At 39.2% G+C, this 19896-nt stretch overlaps 1 protein-coding gene across 6 annotated transcripts in view; it reads right to left on the minus strand.

The window, feature by feature from the left end:
• Positions 1–19896, minus strand: part of TAF1B (TATA-box binding protein associated factor, RNA polymerase I subunit B) — a 54844-nt gene that overhangs the window by 24870 nt on the left and 10078 nt on the right. For 2 of the 6 annotated variants that reach the window (XM_057742012.1, XM_057742011.1), the window contains exons 3-5: positions 17813–17872; positions 11766–11922; positions 7246–7345 (exon numbers count right to left, since the gene is read on the minus strand). In XM_057742012.1, coding sequence (XP_057597995.1) covers positions 7246–7345; positions 11766–11848 — 183 coding nt within the window. In that variant the 5' untranslated portion in view covers positions 11849–11922; positions 17813–17872. Of the gene's footprint in view, positions 1–2656; positions 2890–7245; positions 11029–11765; positions 11923–17812; positions 17967–19896 lie in introns of those variants that run through there. The other 4 variants (XM_057742016.1, XM_057742013.1, XM_057742014.1 and 1 more) reach the window with 4 other exon arrangements.

Genomic DNA, 19896 nt, shown 5'->3' on the forward strand with positions numbered 1-19896 from the left:
ACGTGGCCTACAGAGTAAGATGGTGAAAAAAACTCATAGTCTGAAGACTCAGAGTGTACTAAAATGTGATCCAGTAAGACCTTCTTTTGGAGGGGCTTACAGAGTGACTGACAGCTCTGGAAGAGTCTTTTTCTTCCTTCAACCAACAGGGACCTAATTTCACAAAGGGTGTAAGATTGCTCCAAGGCAAACTGAATCATCATGGCAAAGTGCCACCCAGTGGGTTTGGCTGAACCAGCATTACATCTTTTCTTCTTACTCATTCAGAGAGGAGAGCAGAATGTTGTTGATCAACATTCAAAATACTGGAGATGTACTTGGGAATGAAATTTCCAGTTTCCTCTTTATTACTTCTTGCTGAGTCTAGTGCGGGATGATGAAATGACTAATTCTTGGAGGATTTAGAATCACTGCCAAGGACCATGGAAGAATAATATGTATGTTACATATTAACTGTTTAGAAATTGGTCTTTGGGTTTAAAATACATAAAAATAAAGAAAATCATGGCTGAAAAGACAAGTAGTCCTACTGTCTGTTAAGTCACTGGCAGAATAAATTCTACTTGTAATAGAGACAACTGTGTCTAGGCCTGATTTTAGTTCAAGCAGCAATTTGATTATTTGGTACTCCATATAGAGATGGTGTCCCTGAAAAAGAACAGATTTTTAGTTTATTCTACCAGATGAACTGAAAGATTTTTGCTAGAAGTCTAAGTGATGCTTCAAATCAGCACCACACTTCAGAAACTTGAATCAAAAATACAGCAGCAGAAGAGGCAGAGGCAGAAAAAAAAGGAGGAAGCTATCTTTAAATTAAATAAGGAACACGAACCAGCTACCTACCAGGAGTTGGGAATTACAAGTCAGAGAAAGGAGATGGTTGGAAACACCAGAACTTCATTTGCAAACCTGTCTCCTTGCCTGAACTTTGCTCTTAAGTCAGGGTGATGGCAGAAAGACTCAAACTCTCATAGCCCGCTTGGAAGAAACAAACCACATCAATACTCTATACTCTATCCCATTCCCTTATGTTCTAAAGTGAGTTTTGTCAGATTTGTTGTTATTGGGAAAGAGGGGCCCACTTAAATATTAACAGAACAATTTAATGGGAAAGAGTTCACACAGGATAAAGGTTTAAGAGTCTTTAAAGCTTTTTATCCTCCCTCCCTTTGGTTTGTTTTTAAGGTGTGCTCAACTTTCTGGAATAACAAAAACAAAACCAAACCAAACGCAGAAGAAAAACAGTGCCCAGCAGCCCACACACACAAAACTCCACTGGCATTATCTTCATCTCCATCTCCTGGAACAATCGCACCTTTTGTCATTTCTGGTGGAGGTACAGCTGCTGAAGAAGCCAAGACTTAGTAGAGAAAGCTAAGACATGGAAGGAGGGAAGAAAATGCTTCCTTTGTTAATGAAAAGCTGTTTCCATTTAAAAGTTTCAACATACTATGGAATAGTGAATGCACTTTTGTGAGCAAAGGCAAAGCATACAATGAAGAAAAGCTGCCTGTCAATTAAGTAAACAGTCATTTGAAGACATCCCAAACCTTCTCCATTTTTCCTGAAAAAGTGGGGGAAGGGAGGGAGGGAATGTGGACTATTACTAGACATGGCTGAGGATGTGTCTAAAAGATATAGTAAATATGATACATAGGGCTTCTAGAGTGCTATAGATTCATTTAATTACAATACTAAGAAATCACAAGGCTAATATGTTTTTTAAAAGACTGCAAGGCTATAACAAATTGTTCTAGCATGCATTAAAAACGGAGGGCTTGGGAAAGCGTTTTACTGAATTTCACAAATATTCCAGTGAGTTTATTTTCCTTCATGAAGCAATGCCTTAAGACAGGTAAGGACAAGCTAGAGTTTCTGTTACACAACAGCAGGCTCTTGTGATAAACCTGATTACAATACCCTGTCAGAGGTGAACTTCCTGCTTTGCTATTAAAAAAAAAAGTACAGTGCCTCACCCTTACTTATTCTTATTGTTGTTTTGAAGCAAAGATTCAGCTGAGAAAAAGCTAATGCTACCTGCACCTGTTAACCCAAACTTAAGACTTTCTACTGCAAAGAAAAATTAGTAAGGAATAAAAATATGTCAGAAAAAATGACAAAGCACTGTAACGTATTATTTATGGAGGAAGGATACAATGAATTCCACATGCATTATGATCCACAAAACAGTTCAATTCACATTTTTAGTCAGCTAGAATTATCTGAATGGTTGTAAATCTATCAGCAGTGGCAAAAAATACTTTTTTTCTGTTCAAAGTCTAATCTCCTGGAAGGTTGTGGTAAATACATTACTTTAGGTAAAATACAGTCCTGGTCCTGGGATGAGACCATTTGAGAAACATGCTGTTTGACTTCACAGACCAAGACAAACCTTATGAACAAATACAAATGTATGAACTGATGACCAACTGAACCGGAGATAGTCATTTGTTTTGGCCCCAGGATCAGAGCTGGGAAAAACCTACTGGAGTCCTCCTTCTTAAGATGTGTCTGTCCTCCAAATAGTCTGCTGACTGTGGAATACTTACATTCAAATTTCAGTATCTGTACTAAAGCAGATTAAAAGCTGGTATTCAGAAGAGTAGACAATTCCCAAATAATTAGGGTTACATGATTATTTTTGCAGCAGACTAACCTTTGTCATTGTTCAGTTTTCCTTAAGTGAGTATAAAACTTGGTTCTCAAAAAAAACAAAACAAAACAAAAAAACAACCTGGTTCTCATTCCTTCTCCTGGGAAGCACCGGTAGGAGGAGACCTGGGCTGAGCATGCTGGGTACTAGGGGTGGGTATTGGCACAGGATCAAACTAAATCACAGATAATTCACATGAAATCACTGGTTTCACTTAGCAAACATGAGGTATGGTTCTCCTAAAACAAGTTCATCAACGTCGCCTCAAACACGCACTTTTTGACTAGAGTAATTTATTATTGGTGAACAGTACAAATAACTGATAAGATTATTTATCTCACTGGTTTTCATGAGTGATACTGACACACCCATAACTCAATTTTTTAAATGTCCTTGCTTATAAGCAGAAGTTATATCCCTTACACATTTACCACTAAAATATCAGTGGTATGCTTTTTATTTTTTCAGTCAAATGCCACTAATTAATAGCCTCTGGATATACTATATAATAAATACAAAAGAAGGAGTCTGGAAATTTACTACTTAGGTGGAAAAAAATCCCCAACCAAATCTATTTGAGAGTTTCTCTAAATAAAGTATTTAAACTATTCTGTTTTTCAGCTATTTCAGATCACTTAACCGATAAACACAGGTAGAGTCCTTACCATGTATACAGAATTATTACGTATTAGGTCTTACGGATGATCAAACAGAAGCATTACATATGCTTCCTACTCTCAAAGAGTAGTTAGGGATGCAAGAAATACATAAAGAAATCCGACTGCTGCACCCACCAGTGTATGCCTCCTCTAGTCCTCCCTCTGTGCCTCCCCCTCCTGAGATAACCAGTATCGTCAATTTTGCTTACTGTAAACTTATTTTTTTAAATAGTTTTATCTATCTATACAAATATATTTAGTTTGACTTCTTTTTTGAGCTTAACAAAATGGGTATCACACCGCATGTAGTTTCCTAAGTCTTGCCTTTTACACTCAATAGAATGTTTCTTAGAGTCATTCCTGTTGCTTGTGGCTGCAGTTGGTTCATGTTCCTAGTTGTTTAATATACCATGTCTGATTATGTCAAATATTATCCATTTTCCTATTGACATTTAGATAGTTTCTAGTTTTTTTTGTTTTGTTTTTTCATTACCTAGCTGCCTTCCTTAGCCTTTAATCCCCAAATACAAAACTCCATCAATAGAGAACGAGTTAGGTAAATTGTGGCCTATCTATAATGTGCAGTCCCTAGAAAAATAAAAAGTTAATAAGTAAATTGCAGTTATATAAGAGAATATTTCTATTCTTAGAAAATATGCACTAAAATACTTAGGGATGATGGGCCATGATAAATGTAATTTACCTTCAGTGATTCAGAAATAGAATTGCATAGGTAAGATACACAGATAGGGAAGAACAGCACAAAGGATAAAACAATGGGATAAAATATGAACAACAGTTGAATCTGGGTAAAGGATATATTTTTTATTTTTGCAGCTTTTCTGTAAATCTAAAATTATTCCAAAATAAAAAGTTTATTAAAAAAAAACTCTCTAAAAGCGAAAAAGGCAAAGTACAAGTTATTCTTAAGACATAATATCTTATTTTTCCACTTATGCTTTCTATCAAAATCTCTACAAGAAATCACTCCCTTATTTTACTTACCCTGTCTCCTCACTCAAGATTAATTTAAAAATAGTCAACAAAAGAGATTATTACTAGGCAAGTATTTTGTACAAACAAAAGCCTATAAACCATGACCCTTCAATAACATGGTCCAGCTGATGGAAAATTCTGAAGCAAAGATCAGACAACATTCGTGAATAGAGATTATAATTTTCAAAAAAAAAAATCCGAAAATAAAAGAGCATTAAGATACTTTTAGGCATTCAAGAAAGAACTGTTTAGGTAACACTCAGCTAAAAAGCATCTGAATATTGACTCTATTTCTAAATATCTAAAAATCAGTATTTAGAACACTTTTGTTTCTGCCCTTAGAGGATTAACTACTATGGGAAACTACTACATGAATTGACATCCCATGATAAACAGAGAACTGGAAAAAATATATGAAACAACAGTTTCAGGCACTGGACAACAGGCAGCACAGGACCATAATCCCTGAGAGAAGAGAAACAAATGGCCCCAGATTACTGCCTGGAATCCGTCTCTAAACTACAGCAGGGAGCAGGGAGTGAAACAGAGCCCAGTGGTCGTGCTGAGTTAAGGAGAGAGAGATGAGAGTTCCTGGAAGCTGAGGTGGCTATAATTTGCAGAGTATCAGTGAGGATAAAAATGCACAGAGAGGGAACTCCAGGAGGTCTGCAAAGCAGTCCTCTCAAGTCTCTGGCTGAGGACCAATCTGTGCATGTGTGAGAAAAAACCTGAGGCCAGGGAAGAAAAAAAATCACTGGATTTTTTCCAATGAATCCAATTAATTTTCAGAGCTCACATAAGGCACCAGCTAGAGTGGAGAGACTTCATAATACTGGGGGCTCTGGATAGAGTCTTCCAAAGGGATCTGCCTTAGTAGTGGTGCTAAGTTAGTCTCAGAATATAGGCTCTGGAAGAGCCATAAAAAAAAGCTTAAAAACAAACTTCTAAATGATCAACTGATATCCAAGTTACCTAATCATACACCAGAACAAAAATCCAGTATCCAACAACATAAAATTCACACTCACTGCATCCAATCAAAATTACCAGGCAGCAGAGCAGGAAAATATGACACATAATCAGGAGATAAACCAATCAATAGAAACAGACCCAGAAATAACAGAGATAACAGAATTAGTAGACAAGAACCTTAAAGCATCTATTTTAAATACTGTCAATAAACTGGAGGATGTAAAAGAAAACATAAACATAATGAGGGAAACGAAAAACATAAGACTAAAATGGAACTTCTAGAAATGAAAAATACAGAATCTGAAATGAAAAAAATACTGAATGGGTTTAACAGCACATTAGACAAAGAAGTAGATCAGTGAATTTGAAGATACCACCATAGAAACTATCCAAACAAAACACACTGAGGAAAAGAAAAAGAACAGAAGCCTTAGTAAGCTGTGGTCTAACATGCAGTTGGAAGGAAGGAAGGAAAGAAGGAAGCAAGAACAGGGAAGGGAAGGGAAATCAGACAGTCCTGTAGAAAGAAACATTTTGAAAGTGCTGAAGGAAAAGTACAAACCCAGAATTCTATACTAGTGAAAATGTTTTTTCAAAAATGAAGGCAAAACAAAGACATTTTTAGACCAAAAATAATGCCAAAAAAATCCATTGCCAACAGATCTATACTATAAGAATGTTAAAGGACGTTTTTAGACAGGAAGAGAGCCAGAAATGGCAAAATATGGGTAAATATAGTTTTTCTCATTTTAATTTCTTAAAAAGATAACCAACTTTTTAAAGCAAAAATAATCCCAATGCATTGTGGAATATAATAACAGGTAAAAATAAAATGTTTAACACTAAGGGATGGGAGGAGTGAAGTGGAAGTATGTATACTGCTGTAAGGGTCTTATCCCATACATGTACTGGTATATGATTATTTGAGGTAGGTTGTGGTAAGTTAAAGATGAATTCTGTAAACTCTAGAACAACCTCTTAAAAAGACAGATGTATAGTTAATAAATCAATAGTGGAGATAAAATGGAATCATAAAAAAATCTTAATTTAAAAAAGGCAGAAAAGAAAGAAAAAATAAAGACTAGACGGGACAAATAATAGTAAGATGGTAGGAAAAGAGAGCAAAGGACCAGACAATGAGTAAAAGGCCTAAAGCACTGTAGTTGCGAGTCTGAGACTACTATCTGCACGACCTTGGCAAATCATTCCACCTGTCTGAGGTGTTTACTCACAGGTAAAAGTGGGAAGATGGTGAACCACATACACATACAGGGGTTTAGGAAGGATCACAAATGTCTCCTGAATTAAACTGAAAACAATGTGAAGGTTGTGAAGGTCAGGAAAGCCTATGAAAATAATTCCTTAAGTGGACAAATGGAGGACAACATTTAATGTTAACATTCCGCACACCGAAACCCTCCTGACAGAGGGTGAAGAGGAGACAGCCCTTGAGTACCACGCACGGTGGCAGATGCGCAGAATTCAAAGGCCACAAGCCCTGCCACTGGAGACGTCTGAGAAGCAGTCTAGAGGACGGCTAGCACAAGCAGAGGGCTTAAAATAGCGCCTCTTGAAACAACATAATAACTTTCATCTCTTTTCTCCAAAGCAAGGTAGCATGCAAATAACAACAAAAAAACACTGTTTTTTAAATTTGAAATTACCTAACGGTCTCTATATAAAACTTCTAAAGTTTAGTCTCAGCAATACACCTATTTGCCATGCACACACCTCACACTATAGCTGTATTTTTGAGGATAGCCTAAGGGATTAGAGGACACATAAGGAAAATAAAAAATAAGTCTACTCTTCATTAAATTATGACTAATGGTCCATATTTGAATAGAACAAAAACTAGACATTTTTTAAAACTCCAAAACCAAATAAGTCAGAATAGGAATATCAATCACAAAACTACTCCTGTGTCTTATAAGTGACTACAAAGTAGAAAAGAAAACAACTTACCTCTATAGCAAAGATTCCTTTGTCACGCCCATATAATTTCATCTCTTCTGGAAAATGCTGAAAAGCATTTATGTAAGGAATATGTTCCTCTTCAACAAATCTGTATTTTTTAAAAGAGTTTCAATAAAAGATATGTACTGATTTGGCAAAATAAACAAAAGAGGTAAAAATGTATTTCAAAGACAAGGTAAGAATCAGTTGAGTATATTGTGTATCCTAAATATATTTAAGGATAATTAACCTGAAAATTTCTATTATCCTCTGTGCCCTTGTGTGGAGAAAACATTTAGTTGATTACCTAATAATCTCTTAAGTTTCTGCCTAAATAGATAAAATATTTCTAAAAGGCGTGTTTATTTTATTTGTCAATGTACCACCAGGCCTGCAGACACGGCATTTCTTCTACCCCTAGGTCGCCTCACATGATTAGCTCCTACTCATCTTTTACATCACTTCTTCAGGGAGACCTTCCTTGACCCCTGTTGTCCTTGTTAGAATACCTCCTTGCCCACCATTCGGTCCCCAGTACCTAGGGCAGTGCACGGCAGGTGCCTGTCACTGGAAGAACAATTAAAGAAAGGAACATCTGTTCACCACTCCACCTCAATGTCTGGTACACAGTAGCTGATCAAATATTTTGAGTAAATTATTGAGCTTGAAGAAATTAGCACATATACATAAATAAACATTTATACATCCTTATTTACAATTCATTCATTCAACAGAAATTTATTGCATATATATGCCCAACACTATTCTAGGCTGGGGGATAGAGCAGTGAACAAAACAGTAAAATATTCTTGTTCTCGTGGAATTTACATTCCAGTGACAAGAGAAAGATGACAAAACAAGTGAAATTTATAGTGTGTCAGGTAGGAAGAAATGGTAAGAAGAAAAATAAAGAACAGAGAAAGAGGGATGGGCACAGACTAATAGCATCCCATGTGCCCTTCCTAACCCACAAACCACTACTCCAGTCAACCTCCCCTGGAAACACTGTCTCTACTTGTAATATCATTGTATTTTTCAAAAGTTTCAGTCTGTGACAGACTGGAAATTTAACAAATTGGTTCTTCATTACAGGTAATTTAAGAAGCACTGCATTACAGTTAAGTCCACCTGCAAAACATACCGTGAACCCCTTCACCTCATTCCATTTCTATCACCACCACCCTAATCCAAGCCACTACCTCTTGCTTTAAGTATAGAAAAGACCACCTGGTCTCCCTGCTTCCACCCATGCTTACCTAGAACCCACTTTCCCCACAGCTGCCTGAGTGATCTTAACACATAAATCAGATCGTGTCTGTCCTGCTAAAGTCTTCCAGTAGCTTCCTATTACACTCAAACCCAAACTCCCTATGGGTATAGGGTTTCCTTCTGGAGGGATGAATACGTCCTGGAAACAGAGCTGATGGTTGCACAACCTTGTGAATATACTGAAAACCACTGACTTGTACACTTTAAAAGGGTGAACTGTATTGTACATGAACTATACTTCAAAAAAAAAAAAAAATCCAAACTCTTAATTTGGCTTACCAAGACCTACGTGCGACTCCTGTTTATTATCTCCTCGTCCTCATCTTCCTACCCCTCCTTCAAATTCTTACTCCCATCACACCAGCCTCCTCTGCTCCTTGATCACACAGGGCCTGGCACTAGCAATGTCCCTCTATCTGGAATGCTAGTACTTCTGATATTCAGCTGCTGGTTCTATTTTCATTCAGATTGCAGCTTATATTCTACCCTCTCAGTGAGGCCTTCCCTAATAACCCGTCTAGAGCAGCCATCTGTCATTCTCTATCATGTCATCCTATTTCAATCTTTTGAACAGCACTCACTGTTTGATCATGTTTTAATTTAAACTTCATGAGATCAGGGACTTGATCTATATGGTTCACAACTGTATCTCAAGAGTCTAGACTCTGGAATAACATTTGCATATAGTAGATCTTCAATGAAAATTTGTGGAACAAATACATGTTGGCTATTTTTAATTATTATTATTGTTGTTAAGTAGGCAGGGTCCTTTAAAGGCTACTAAGGACTACGAGTTTATCCTAAGGACTACAGATGCTGCTAAAGGATTTAAAAGGGAAGTGACATGCAGGATCAGTATAAGATACATGGGTATTGGGGCCAGGCTAATACTGTATTCTCTTTAAATCAATGTTCTTTAAATAGTTTTTCAAAGTTTAGCAACAGTAGTTCTCAAACTTTAGCATCCATTAGAATCCCCTGGAGAGCTTATTAAAACAGAGATGACCAGGCCCTGTCCCCAGAGCTCCTGATTCAGAAGGTTAGAATAGGTCCAAGAATTTGCACTTCTAACAAATTCCCAGGTGATGCAGATGCTGCTGGCCAGGGGCCCACACTTTGAGAAGAGCCTGTGACTTAGGGCTCTTTACCAAGAGAAGCAGAGAAAGGGTCAGTGGTGAAGTCTCTTCTCCTACTGCTCCAAGCAATTAAACTGGGTCCCAAATTTGTATGTCCCACAGAGTGAAATAAAAGCCCTCCAGCTAACTAGATCTAATCTCCCCGAAGGCACTTTAGAATTCCCCTTGGAGGGGGAAGGGAGGAAAGGAAGGAGGGTGACAGAGGGGTGGGGGGAGACAGAGACAGAGACAGACAAAGGTGTAGGATCTTATCCCATCCTTCCAACCACATAGAATACTCTCCCTGAGAAGAATTTTTGGGCAAATATTATTTTCTCCATTTTGTTAGATTTCTAGGAGACTTGTGTTACCTCCTCACAGATTGCCCTGGGTAGGAAGGCTAGCCCTTTTATCCAGCTCCAATGACATGATTAGACTGCTGTTTCTATAAGGTCCCTCTGGTTATCAGGAGGAAATGGATAGGAGTGCCACAAGACTCACTTGGGAGGCTGCTAAGTAATCCAGGTGAAGACAGAGACAGGGGGATGGGGGAGAAATGGTTTTGAGAGTTACTCTGGAACTATCACTGGGAGGACATAATAATTAACTATATGGAGAGAGGAAAGAGTCAAGGATGAGCCTCAGGTGCCTGTATGGGATGCAACAGGGTGCAGGCTACTTAGGAAGAGAGGAAACACTGGAGGAGGAGCTGGATTGAGGAGAAAGATGATGAAGGAGTGTCCAGCAGGCAGCTGAATATATGAATATATAGGTCTGGCCCTCAGTAGACAAGTCTGGGCTGGAAATCCAGATTTGGGAGTCATCACCATATAGACGGTAATTAAAGCCTTGGGAAAGGATGAGATCACCCATGAAGGCATACAGAACAAGATGAGGTTTTTAACTTAACAGTAAAATTCACTGAATCATGGACTATCTGCATGTACAGTTAATCACATCTGAGGAAAGCCTTGTTATTTGGTTGATGTGTCCAAATTCAAAGGCACTACCCTCATTTACTGGAGCCGCTTTATTTAACCAAAGGGGCTAGTGCCGGTAATGAAGATGACGATGGAGAAACGTAACACCACCACCCAGCACTGAGCTCCTGTTACGCGCCAGGCACTATGTGCTTTTCATGTAGTACAGATTATTGAAAGTAGTCTCAACCCTCTGAGGTAGATATTATTATTAGGCTCATTTTACCAATGAGGAAACAGAGGCGGAGAGAAATTCAATAATGTACTCAAGGTCCTATAACACCTAAGTGGCAGAGCCAGGATTTGAACCCAGGAGTCTGGTTCTACATCTATGCTCTTAAAATCACTCTACACACTGAAAAAAGTCAAATGTTATTATTTAGAACACATATTAAGCAACGGAAGAACTAACACATTAATGACTTTGGTATATCTTTTCTTTTTTTTTTTTTTGTTTTTTTTTTTGTTTTGTTTTTTGGCACACGGGTTTAGTTGCTCCGTGGCATGTGGGATCTTCCTGGAGCAGGGATCGAACCCGTGTCCCCTGCATTGGCAGGCGGATTCTCAACCACTGCGCCACCTAGGAAGCCCTGGTATATCTTTTATTTAATGAGAAATTCTTACATAGAACACCATAATTTATTAACTATAAAACCCTGCAGATCATCTTGAAAAATGTAAATGCTGACTATCTACACAGGATCTTTTAATAGCTTTGTTTCCCATTTTAGCTTATAAACATAGACAACCTATATTTTAGCTCTTAATAACACGAATGTATGCTTTTGTGTAACTGCTAATAACATCTGTCAATGTAAAGGTCATCTGTTCATCTTCTCTCTTAAAAATGAAAAATATTTAATAATACTACTCAGGTACTTAAATGTCACTTTTCATCTTCAAAGCATTTTACTCACATTAGATAACAAATTTTCTAATACCCCATTGTAAGATAAATAGTATTATTTCCATTATATAAATAAGGAAACCAAGGAGATGAATTATTAGCCCAGGGAGAATTAAACTTCAGAGTTAGAGTTCAGACTGCCCAATCTCTCCCTTCCTTAATTTAGGCCTCCTTGTAAAATCCAAAATATCCAAAGGTTGTTCCCTAGTTCACACAGATAATCAGCAAAAGCATCACTATATGAGAGGCCCAGCTTACCTCAGAAGATCTGACAGAGTAATTGTCTCTCTCTGCCAAAGTAAAGACAGATAGCAAAAAGCCAGTGTCCGGGGCACAGTCATCTTCACAATTCCCTTCTCCTTCCGTAGTGAATATTCGACTCCATCAAGAGACCCAGAACAGATAGATGCTGTTTCTTAAGGGACAAATGGAGAATTTTAAAAGTGGAAGCAACTTTTTTGGACAACAAAGAAGGAAATAGCAAACTCCAAAGAGGTATTTTAAATATCTTTAAATTACTGATATAATCTTTACAAAGAGCAATTTGGCAATAAAGATCAATAATGATTTAGAAGAAAATTGGTCCAAAAGGTAACTGCTGGTTCTTTGTGGGAGTGGGATGAGCTGAGATTTTAAAGAGGGATTTGTCTTGTTTGAATTTTTTTTATAGGGAACAGGAACAAGTTTTCAAATAAATAAAAGGACAAACAATTACAAAGCAAAGCAAAAATGTGTAATTCCATGAGTCACACCTCAACTCCCATGTCCCCTTCTCTGAGAGGCTCTCCAAACACTAGCTAAGACAGCACCCTTCCCACTCCCATCCTCCAGGCATCCTCCCCCACGGGGCATTATTTCATCCTCAACTCAGTCATTCCACAAATACTTATGCACCTCATTCTTTGCTCCACTCTTCTAGGTCTGGGGAAATGACAGTATACAATATCTCATCTCTCATAAAACTTACATACTAGTAGTGAGATACAGTAAATAAACCAAAAAAAAAAAAAAAAAAAAAGATAGACAGGGGTTAAGTGCAACACAGAAAAATAGCACTGGAGGGGCATACAAAATGATGAGAAGGGAAGAGACATGTGCTATTTTATTTTACGTGGGTGGTCAGCAAAGCCTCTTGCGGAAGATTCACCCAAGCAGAGACCTGAATGAATTCAGAGTTCATCTTAAGGATCTGGGGAGGAACACCAAGTATGTCAGCAGAGTCAACCTGAAGGAACAGCAAGGAAGCCAGTGTGGCGAGATCACCATGGGAGGGAGGAAAGTGGTAGGAGATGACAGGAGAGGGTAAGAAGCCATATTGTTAAAGGGCTTTGTCGGTCATGACTTGTACTTTAGATTTTCTTCTAAGTACAATAAGAAGTTTCTGGACAGTTTTAAACAGAAGAGCAACAAGATCTCATTTATGTTTTCTACAAGGTCACTGTGGCTGCTATGAAGAGTGGAGTTGGGGTGGGCACACAGGAGACCACAACTCCAGGCTGGCAATGACGGGCACTTGTACTGGAGTGGTGAGCCTGCAGATGGTGAGAAATGGCTGGATTCTGGACATGTTTTGAAAGCAGAGTCAAACGGATTTGCTGATGGATTGGACGTGAACTATGAGAACAAAAAAGAGAAGACAAGTAGCACTCTAAGGGTTTTGGACTGAGCAACAAGAAGAATGGAGATGCCACCTACTGAGACAAGGAAGATGGCAAAAGATCAGGTTTGACAAGAGAAATCAAGATATCAGAAATCAAGAAATTGCACAAGTGTAAGATTTTATTAAACATACAAATGGAAATGTTCAGTAGGCAGCTGAACATAACAACTCCTATAGTTCGGAGGACGGGCAAGAGATAGGAATTTTAGAGTCGTCAGGATATAACTGGTGTTTAAGGTCAGCTGTGAGGGTAGATAGAAAAGCAGGACAAGGAATGACCCTGAAAGACTCCCAGCTTTCCTGGGCAAACTCTCCAGAGCTGAGAACAGCCTCTAGCACGGAAGAAGAACTTAACAAACATTTGGTGACAAACAGTCTAGCAGTTCTAAGATTTCATCCTAGTGAAATGATTTTAAAAACATCCAAAGATTCAGGGTCAAGGTATGTTGTGGCAACACTGTTGATAGTAAGAAAAAAATTTTAAACAACCTAAGTGATTGGAATAGAAATTTAATTAAGGAACTCCATGCAATGGAACACTACATAACAATTTACACAATGCTTTAGATCAGTGGTTCTCAAAGTACAGTGCCTGGACCAGGTATATTAGCATCACCCGAGAACTTATTAGAGCTGCAAATTATTTAGCCTACCAGTGTGGTCTAACAAGCCCTCCCGGTGATTCTGATGTATGCTAAAGTTTGAAGACTACTGTTTAAAAGAATATGCAAGGACACAGATTTCCATAAAATATTATGTTAAAAACTTCTAAATATATTATATATATAACAACATGTAGGGACTTCCAGTTAAGATAGCAGATTGAAAACACACATCAGGCTCTGCTCAGCCCCACTTCAATTATAAAGAAAATTTTTAAAAGATATAAATACAAGAACAAATAACATGGAAAAGGAGACAAGAGCAATGAAATTTTAAAAGCTGAAAGCAAATGGACAGATGATTATTGTCTTAGCAGCGCTGAGAGAGGTGGATTCACAGCCAGCAGTAGGGAAAGCCAGAAATCAATCTAATTTTCCCCTGGAGACCTCTAAGGAAAGCTCAGGAATTGGTTAAACCAGGTACCTCTGGAAATTGAGCGAAGTAGGACTAATACCTGGAGGACTGCTTGAAAGTCTGATTAAGAAGTTAGACACCCAGACTCCTCCCCGAACTCCATGCAGCCAAATGACTGCTTCTCCTCAGTTGTGCCAGAAAATTGGAAGTTTCTCCTTTAGAGACAGTAAAATAAAGGGTTCTCTGGCATGGGGCATGTCAGTCACATACACAGTTGAGAGTAGGGGTATCTTATTGAAAATAGGAGGATTAAGTGAAAGTTTACACGTTGAGTATTTTTTTTTATAAATTTATTTATTTATTTATTTATTGATTGATTGATTGGCTGCATTGGGTCTTAACTGCTGTGCATGGGCTTTCTCTAGCTGTGGCAAGTGGGGGCTACTCTTCGTTGCGGTGCACAGACTTCTCATTGTGGTGGCTTCTCTTATTGCGGAGCACGGGCTCTAGATGCACAGGTTTCAGTAGCTGCAGCATGTGGAGCTCAATGGTTGTGGCTCGTGGGCTCTAGAGCACAGGCTCAGTAGTTGCGGCACATGGGCTTAGTTGCTGTGTGGCATGTGGGATCTTCCCAGACCAGGGAACAAACCCATGTCCCCTGCACTGGCAGGCAGATTCTTAACCACTGTGCCACCAGGAAAGTCCCACATATTGAGTACTGAGACAACTCCCTCCTCCCCTGAGGCCATCTTCCCACCCAGTTCCTAGAACAGACAGGATTATACTCTCCAAATGGAAAATCTGATCAGCTCAGGGGGAAAAGATTTAAAGATGACAATGCTGGAGGTTCACTAAGAAAATAAACCAGAGCAGAGCTGACAAGATTTACTATGGGTACAAAGTTTCAATCAACTTTACAATCTCCATTCTTAAACAGGACTAGCCTTGTAGGCTCCCTAAATACTTGAAGAAATCCTCTTATATAAAAAGGCAAGGCCAAACAAATTTTCAGATCAGTGGGAAATAACATTAATATCCTCGGCAAAATAAGAAAAGATGCTCTACAAAAATGAGGGAGTGAACCAAGAATGAAGTGAGATCAAGGAAATAAGAAATTTAACGAGAGGTGACAGAATCCTCGGGATGGTGGTAAGGAGATCCTAAAGACAGCTGGGGGACTTCCCTGTTGGTGCAGTGGTTAAGAATCTGCCTGCCAACGCACGGGACATGGGTTCAATCCCTGGTCCAGGAAGATCCCACATGTCGAGGAGCAACTAAGCCAGTGCGTCACAACTATTGAGCCCGCATGCTGCAACTGCTTAAGCCCCTACGCCTAGAGCCTGTGCTCCACAATAAGAGAAGCCACCGCAATGAGAAGCCTGTACACCACAATGGAGAGTAGTCCCCACTCGCCACAACTAGAGAAAGCCCACGCACAGCAACGAAGACCCAGCACAGCTAATAAATAAATTAATTAATTAATTTAAAAAGACAGCTGGCACACAGGTCTAGAGATACATCATTCTAGATCAGGGCAGGTCAGAAGCTCCAGAATTCTATTACAGAAGATGAAATTGACAGAATATCCAAGGAATTGAGAGATTTTCAGAACTGAGGGGAAGTGTGGAGATAATTAGTAATAAATTATAGATTAGCAACAAATAAATAGAAAACTAAACAAATAACAATTATCAACTCTGGAAAAACCAAAGACTGTACAGAAAAACTAATCATAGTAAGCTACATGGCTCAGTTCTAAATAGTATTTATACACTTACAATTTAAGCACCATAAATTGGTCTAGTAAAAAATTATATTGGAAAGATAGAGAATGAGAAATTCATAACTGTGCGCTGGTAACTTCGTGGGGAGGGAGGGCAGTGAAGGATGAGTGACAGAGCTAAGGCTTTGTCTTCCATGGTGGGAATTTAATCTCTAATGTCCAAAACCAGAAATCAAGATGTAGTACTAGAAGTATGTGATATAGAGATATGGAGGTTGCAAGAGTTGAAAATGAATGCCCTTGGAAACAGGACATTTGGGGGAGACAGTGGACTGCAATTTATTTTTATTTGTTATTTTTGTAATTTATTATAACGTCTTATCAATGTATTTGAATTAATGCACGTAGAACTTTGATTAAAAAATTTAAAGAATGAAGAAATAGTTCACATTTTTGCAAAACAAAATAATGAAACTCTTTCCCTTTCTCTCTATATATACATGAATAAAAAACCATCTGGAGTGTAGTAGAATAATGACAGTTGTTATTTTGGGGTGGTACAATAACTGGTTATTTTATTTTCTTTATGAATATCTGCCTTTTTTTCTTTTTGGCCACGACTTGCAGCTTGTGGGAACTTAGTTCCCCGACCAGGGATTGAACCCAGGCCCCGGCAGTGAAAGTGCTAACCGCTAGACTGCCAGGGAACTCCCATGAATAGCTGCATTTTATAGTTTTGTAATAAGAGTTGTTTCAATAGTCACACTTAATGTAAAAATGAAAATAAGGCTCTAAGGATCATCATTTATTAAAAAACAAACACACAAACAAAACCCCCTAACATATGTAAACAACCATGATGCTTTATTTAAAAGGCTTGGATGGTTTTAGAGTCCTGGTCCTCTGGGACTATTTGAGTCAGGCTTGCCTGAAAGCATGGAGAAGGAAACTCCAGAGATTTCATGCTACCCACTTATCCTATGATTCTAGCTTCTTTGGACACAAAATATAACTTAGCTGATATCTGTCATTGTGCAGTCCAACAAGAAATGCAGATATACGAAGGGGGAAAAAGAAAAAGAAAACAACAACAACAAAAAGAAATGCAGATATGCTGATAAAAGGAATTTTTAATCTTTGGAGGGCGAGGAGCTTGCAAAGCAGCAGTCCCCACAAGAAATGTTTTGTTGAAAGTTTTATACAAGCACGCTTAATACAGATTTCAACAATCCCTAACAGGGTTTAGAAGCTATCTTCCAAAAAACTCTATCAGCACACACCAAGATTCTAGCAATCTACAATAAAATCTTGGTCTGTTCATTGAGCTCTGTTTTCCACCACTTTTTTTTTTTAAAGGAGTGTGGAAACAACTAAAGTCATGAATAAATGCTTTGAGGAGAAGGTCTATATCTATAACCTTAAATATATTCTTTATCTATTTTAAATTACAGAATTAAATCAGAAAGTAAGACACATGCACAGACACGCACATAATATGGTAATTTTTATTCAGCTTGCATTTGTCTATGCTGAGAAATTGGGCAACTTCTCTTCAACGCTTGTCTATCTTCCCATATAGCTAAGCTCTATCGTTTCTCGGCTGCAACTTCTCTCTGAGAGTTCTGAGCCCACACCTGTCTTTACTGAGATAGCCTCCTTTCTGGATCTATTTACTATCTGGCTCCCTTTAAAAATCACACCAAAAACTCATGTGGAGACAATGTACCTTTTTAAAAACTGCACTACGATTTCACTTAGTCTACCCTCTCCCTGCCATATGATTCAACAAGCCATTCTTTCTCGCTAGGCCAAGCAGTGCCCTTCCTTGGACTATGAAGAGATTGGACTATTTTTAAGATGCACTGCCAGCTTTAAAATTCGGGGTACTCTGATTCTCATTTTTACCTGACTGTGATGCTTTGATGACGGGGAAAGGCTTCTGAGTGTGGACATCAGGCTGAGATTCTGCTCCGCTTTCAACAAAAGAAGCACAGCTCAAGTCACTGAGCAGCTCAGGCTCACTCTCCCAGTCTGAATGACTTGGATTATCTTCTGATACCTATTTTGTAAAATAATATAAATTATGATTATATAGGAATTTACAACACAATTAATTTCCACAAACAAACAATTCCTGAGCATCACAAATACCAGAAAAGGAGCCCCTCTAGAGACCTGCAGCCGTCTGCCCAGTCCCTGAAACTGAACGACCTTGACTTCTGCACTTGCTCCCCAGCAGCTCCCGGCAATGCTTCTTGGAGAAGGGCTCCAAACAAGCGTGAGCAAGGAAGCAGGCAGATATGTAGGCCTCCTTCTCCCTGTACCTGACACCTCTCTTGTAGCTCTAGTATCAACACCGTAAGAACACCAGGTGTCAATGATGACTCCAGGCATACCCAGGCTTGACAAGGATATATCATCTCTTACCATTGTTTAATTTTTCACACACGTATTGCTGAAATGGTGGTCAGAGTGTCCCTAAGAAAGGTCAGCTGGCTGGCTACCCAAAGGCCTCATTAACTGACATTATCTTGGGGAACTGATCACAGTCAAAAAGCCATGCTCTCAGCCATGCAGGCCAAGAAACTTGATCGTATTATGAGGAGATAAAGCTCATATTAAAGAAACTCACAAGAGAATGAGACAAAAAAGTCAGGGACAGGGTAACGCTTGTGTCTTCTGTCAAGCACATCTCCGACAGGCGAGTCCACAAGGGGCCAGGCAACCATAAAGCTGGCTGATAAGCGGAGATTCATTGAGAAAACTGAAGCAACCCTGAGGAAACTTCCACAGACTCCCGCAGGCAACTGTCTGCCAGCAGCTCCGCCAGGTGCTCTGCCCTGTCAGATTCTTCTGGTGTGCTGTCCGGGCTCCCATCGAAAGCCAGTGCCTCCCTTTGTGCACCCGACCCACCCCTCTCTCCACTCAAAGATTATCACTCACTTCTGTTCCTTCTCCTGTATCATTCCTATCAGTACACCATCATGAATTCCACTTAAAGGAAAAAACCCTCCTTGACTCCAGCTACGACGCAATTTCTCTGTACTTCTTTGCAACAAAAGGTCCTGAGAGCTGTCCAGACTTGCTGTCTCCAATTCCTCTCCTCTCAGTCCCCCATTCCAGGTAAACTTTTGATCCCACTGCTCCACTCATCAATGTTTAGCCCTCTTCTTTCCTGACCTAGAGGCAGCATTTCTCCTGGGTGACGGCTCCCCACCTCTTGGTTTCCAGAACGCCCCCTTCACTCGCTTGGCTTTCCTCCTCCCTCACCAGTGGCTCCTCAGACTTCTTTGCTGGTTCCTTCCCCTTTTATCCCAGACATCTTAACCCTAGAGTGGCCCAGAGCTCAGTTCTTGGTCCTCTTCCCTGTCTTCACTCCTCAGGGATGTCATCTGGTCTTGTGGTTTTAAATTCCATTTACTGCATACATTGCTTTCAATTCTGCAACGCACTCCCCTGTCTCCACCACGTTGTAACATCCCTGAAATCAGGATGTATCTTACAGTCAGTGGCACGTCACGACTTAATTTGCAGCATTATCTTTTCTTGGAAGTACTTAAAATAATGGTGCACCTTACAAACCACAGCATTTTAGATTTGATTATTGTGTGAGCTGACAGCTTCCAAATTTGTATCTGCAGCCCAGACCTCTCTTCTGAACTGAAGACTTGTGTATCTGAGGACCTGACATTTCCTCTTGGATGTCCAATAGCTGTCTCAAACTGAACTATCATTATTTCTGCTCCACCTGCTATTTCTAAACTTCTCATTCTTAGGACCTATTTATTTCGCTGCTGGGTCACTAAATTCTGCATGTGGAACCTATGAGACCCCAACCAAACAAGGAAACCATGGGCCAAGTTTCTAAGCTCTTAACAAATGTATGTCAAAGAGACTCAGAATCTCTTCTCAGCCCAGGACAGTAAATATCACACCTAAGACACATCAGAGCTTATCAAACCCGCGTTTCTCAGCAGTGGTATCCACCC

Source organism: Hippopotamus amphibius, chromosome 7 (assembly GCF_030028045.1).
Source record: "Hippopotamus amphibius kiboko isolate mHipAmp2 chromosome 7, mHipAmp2.hap2, whole genome shotgun sequence".
In the NCBI taxonomy this organism is placed as follows: Eukaryota; Metazoa; Chordata; class Mammalia; order Artiodactyla; family Hippopotamidae; genus Hippopotamus; species Hippopotamus amphibius.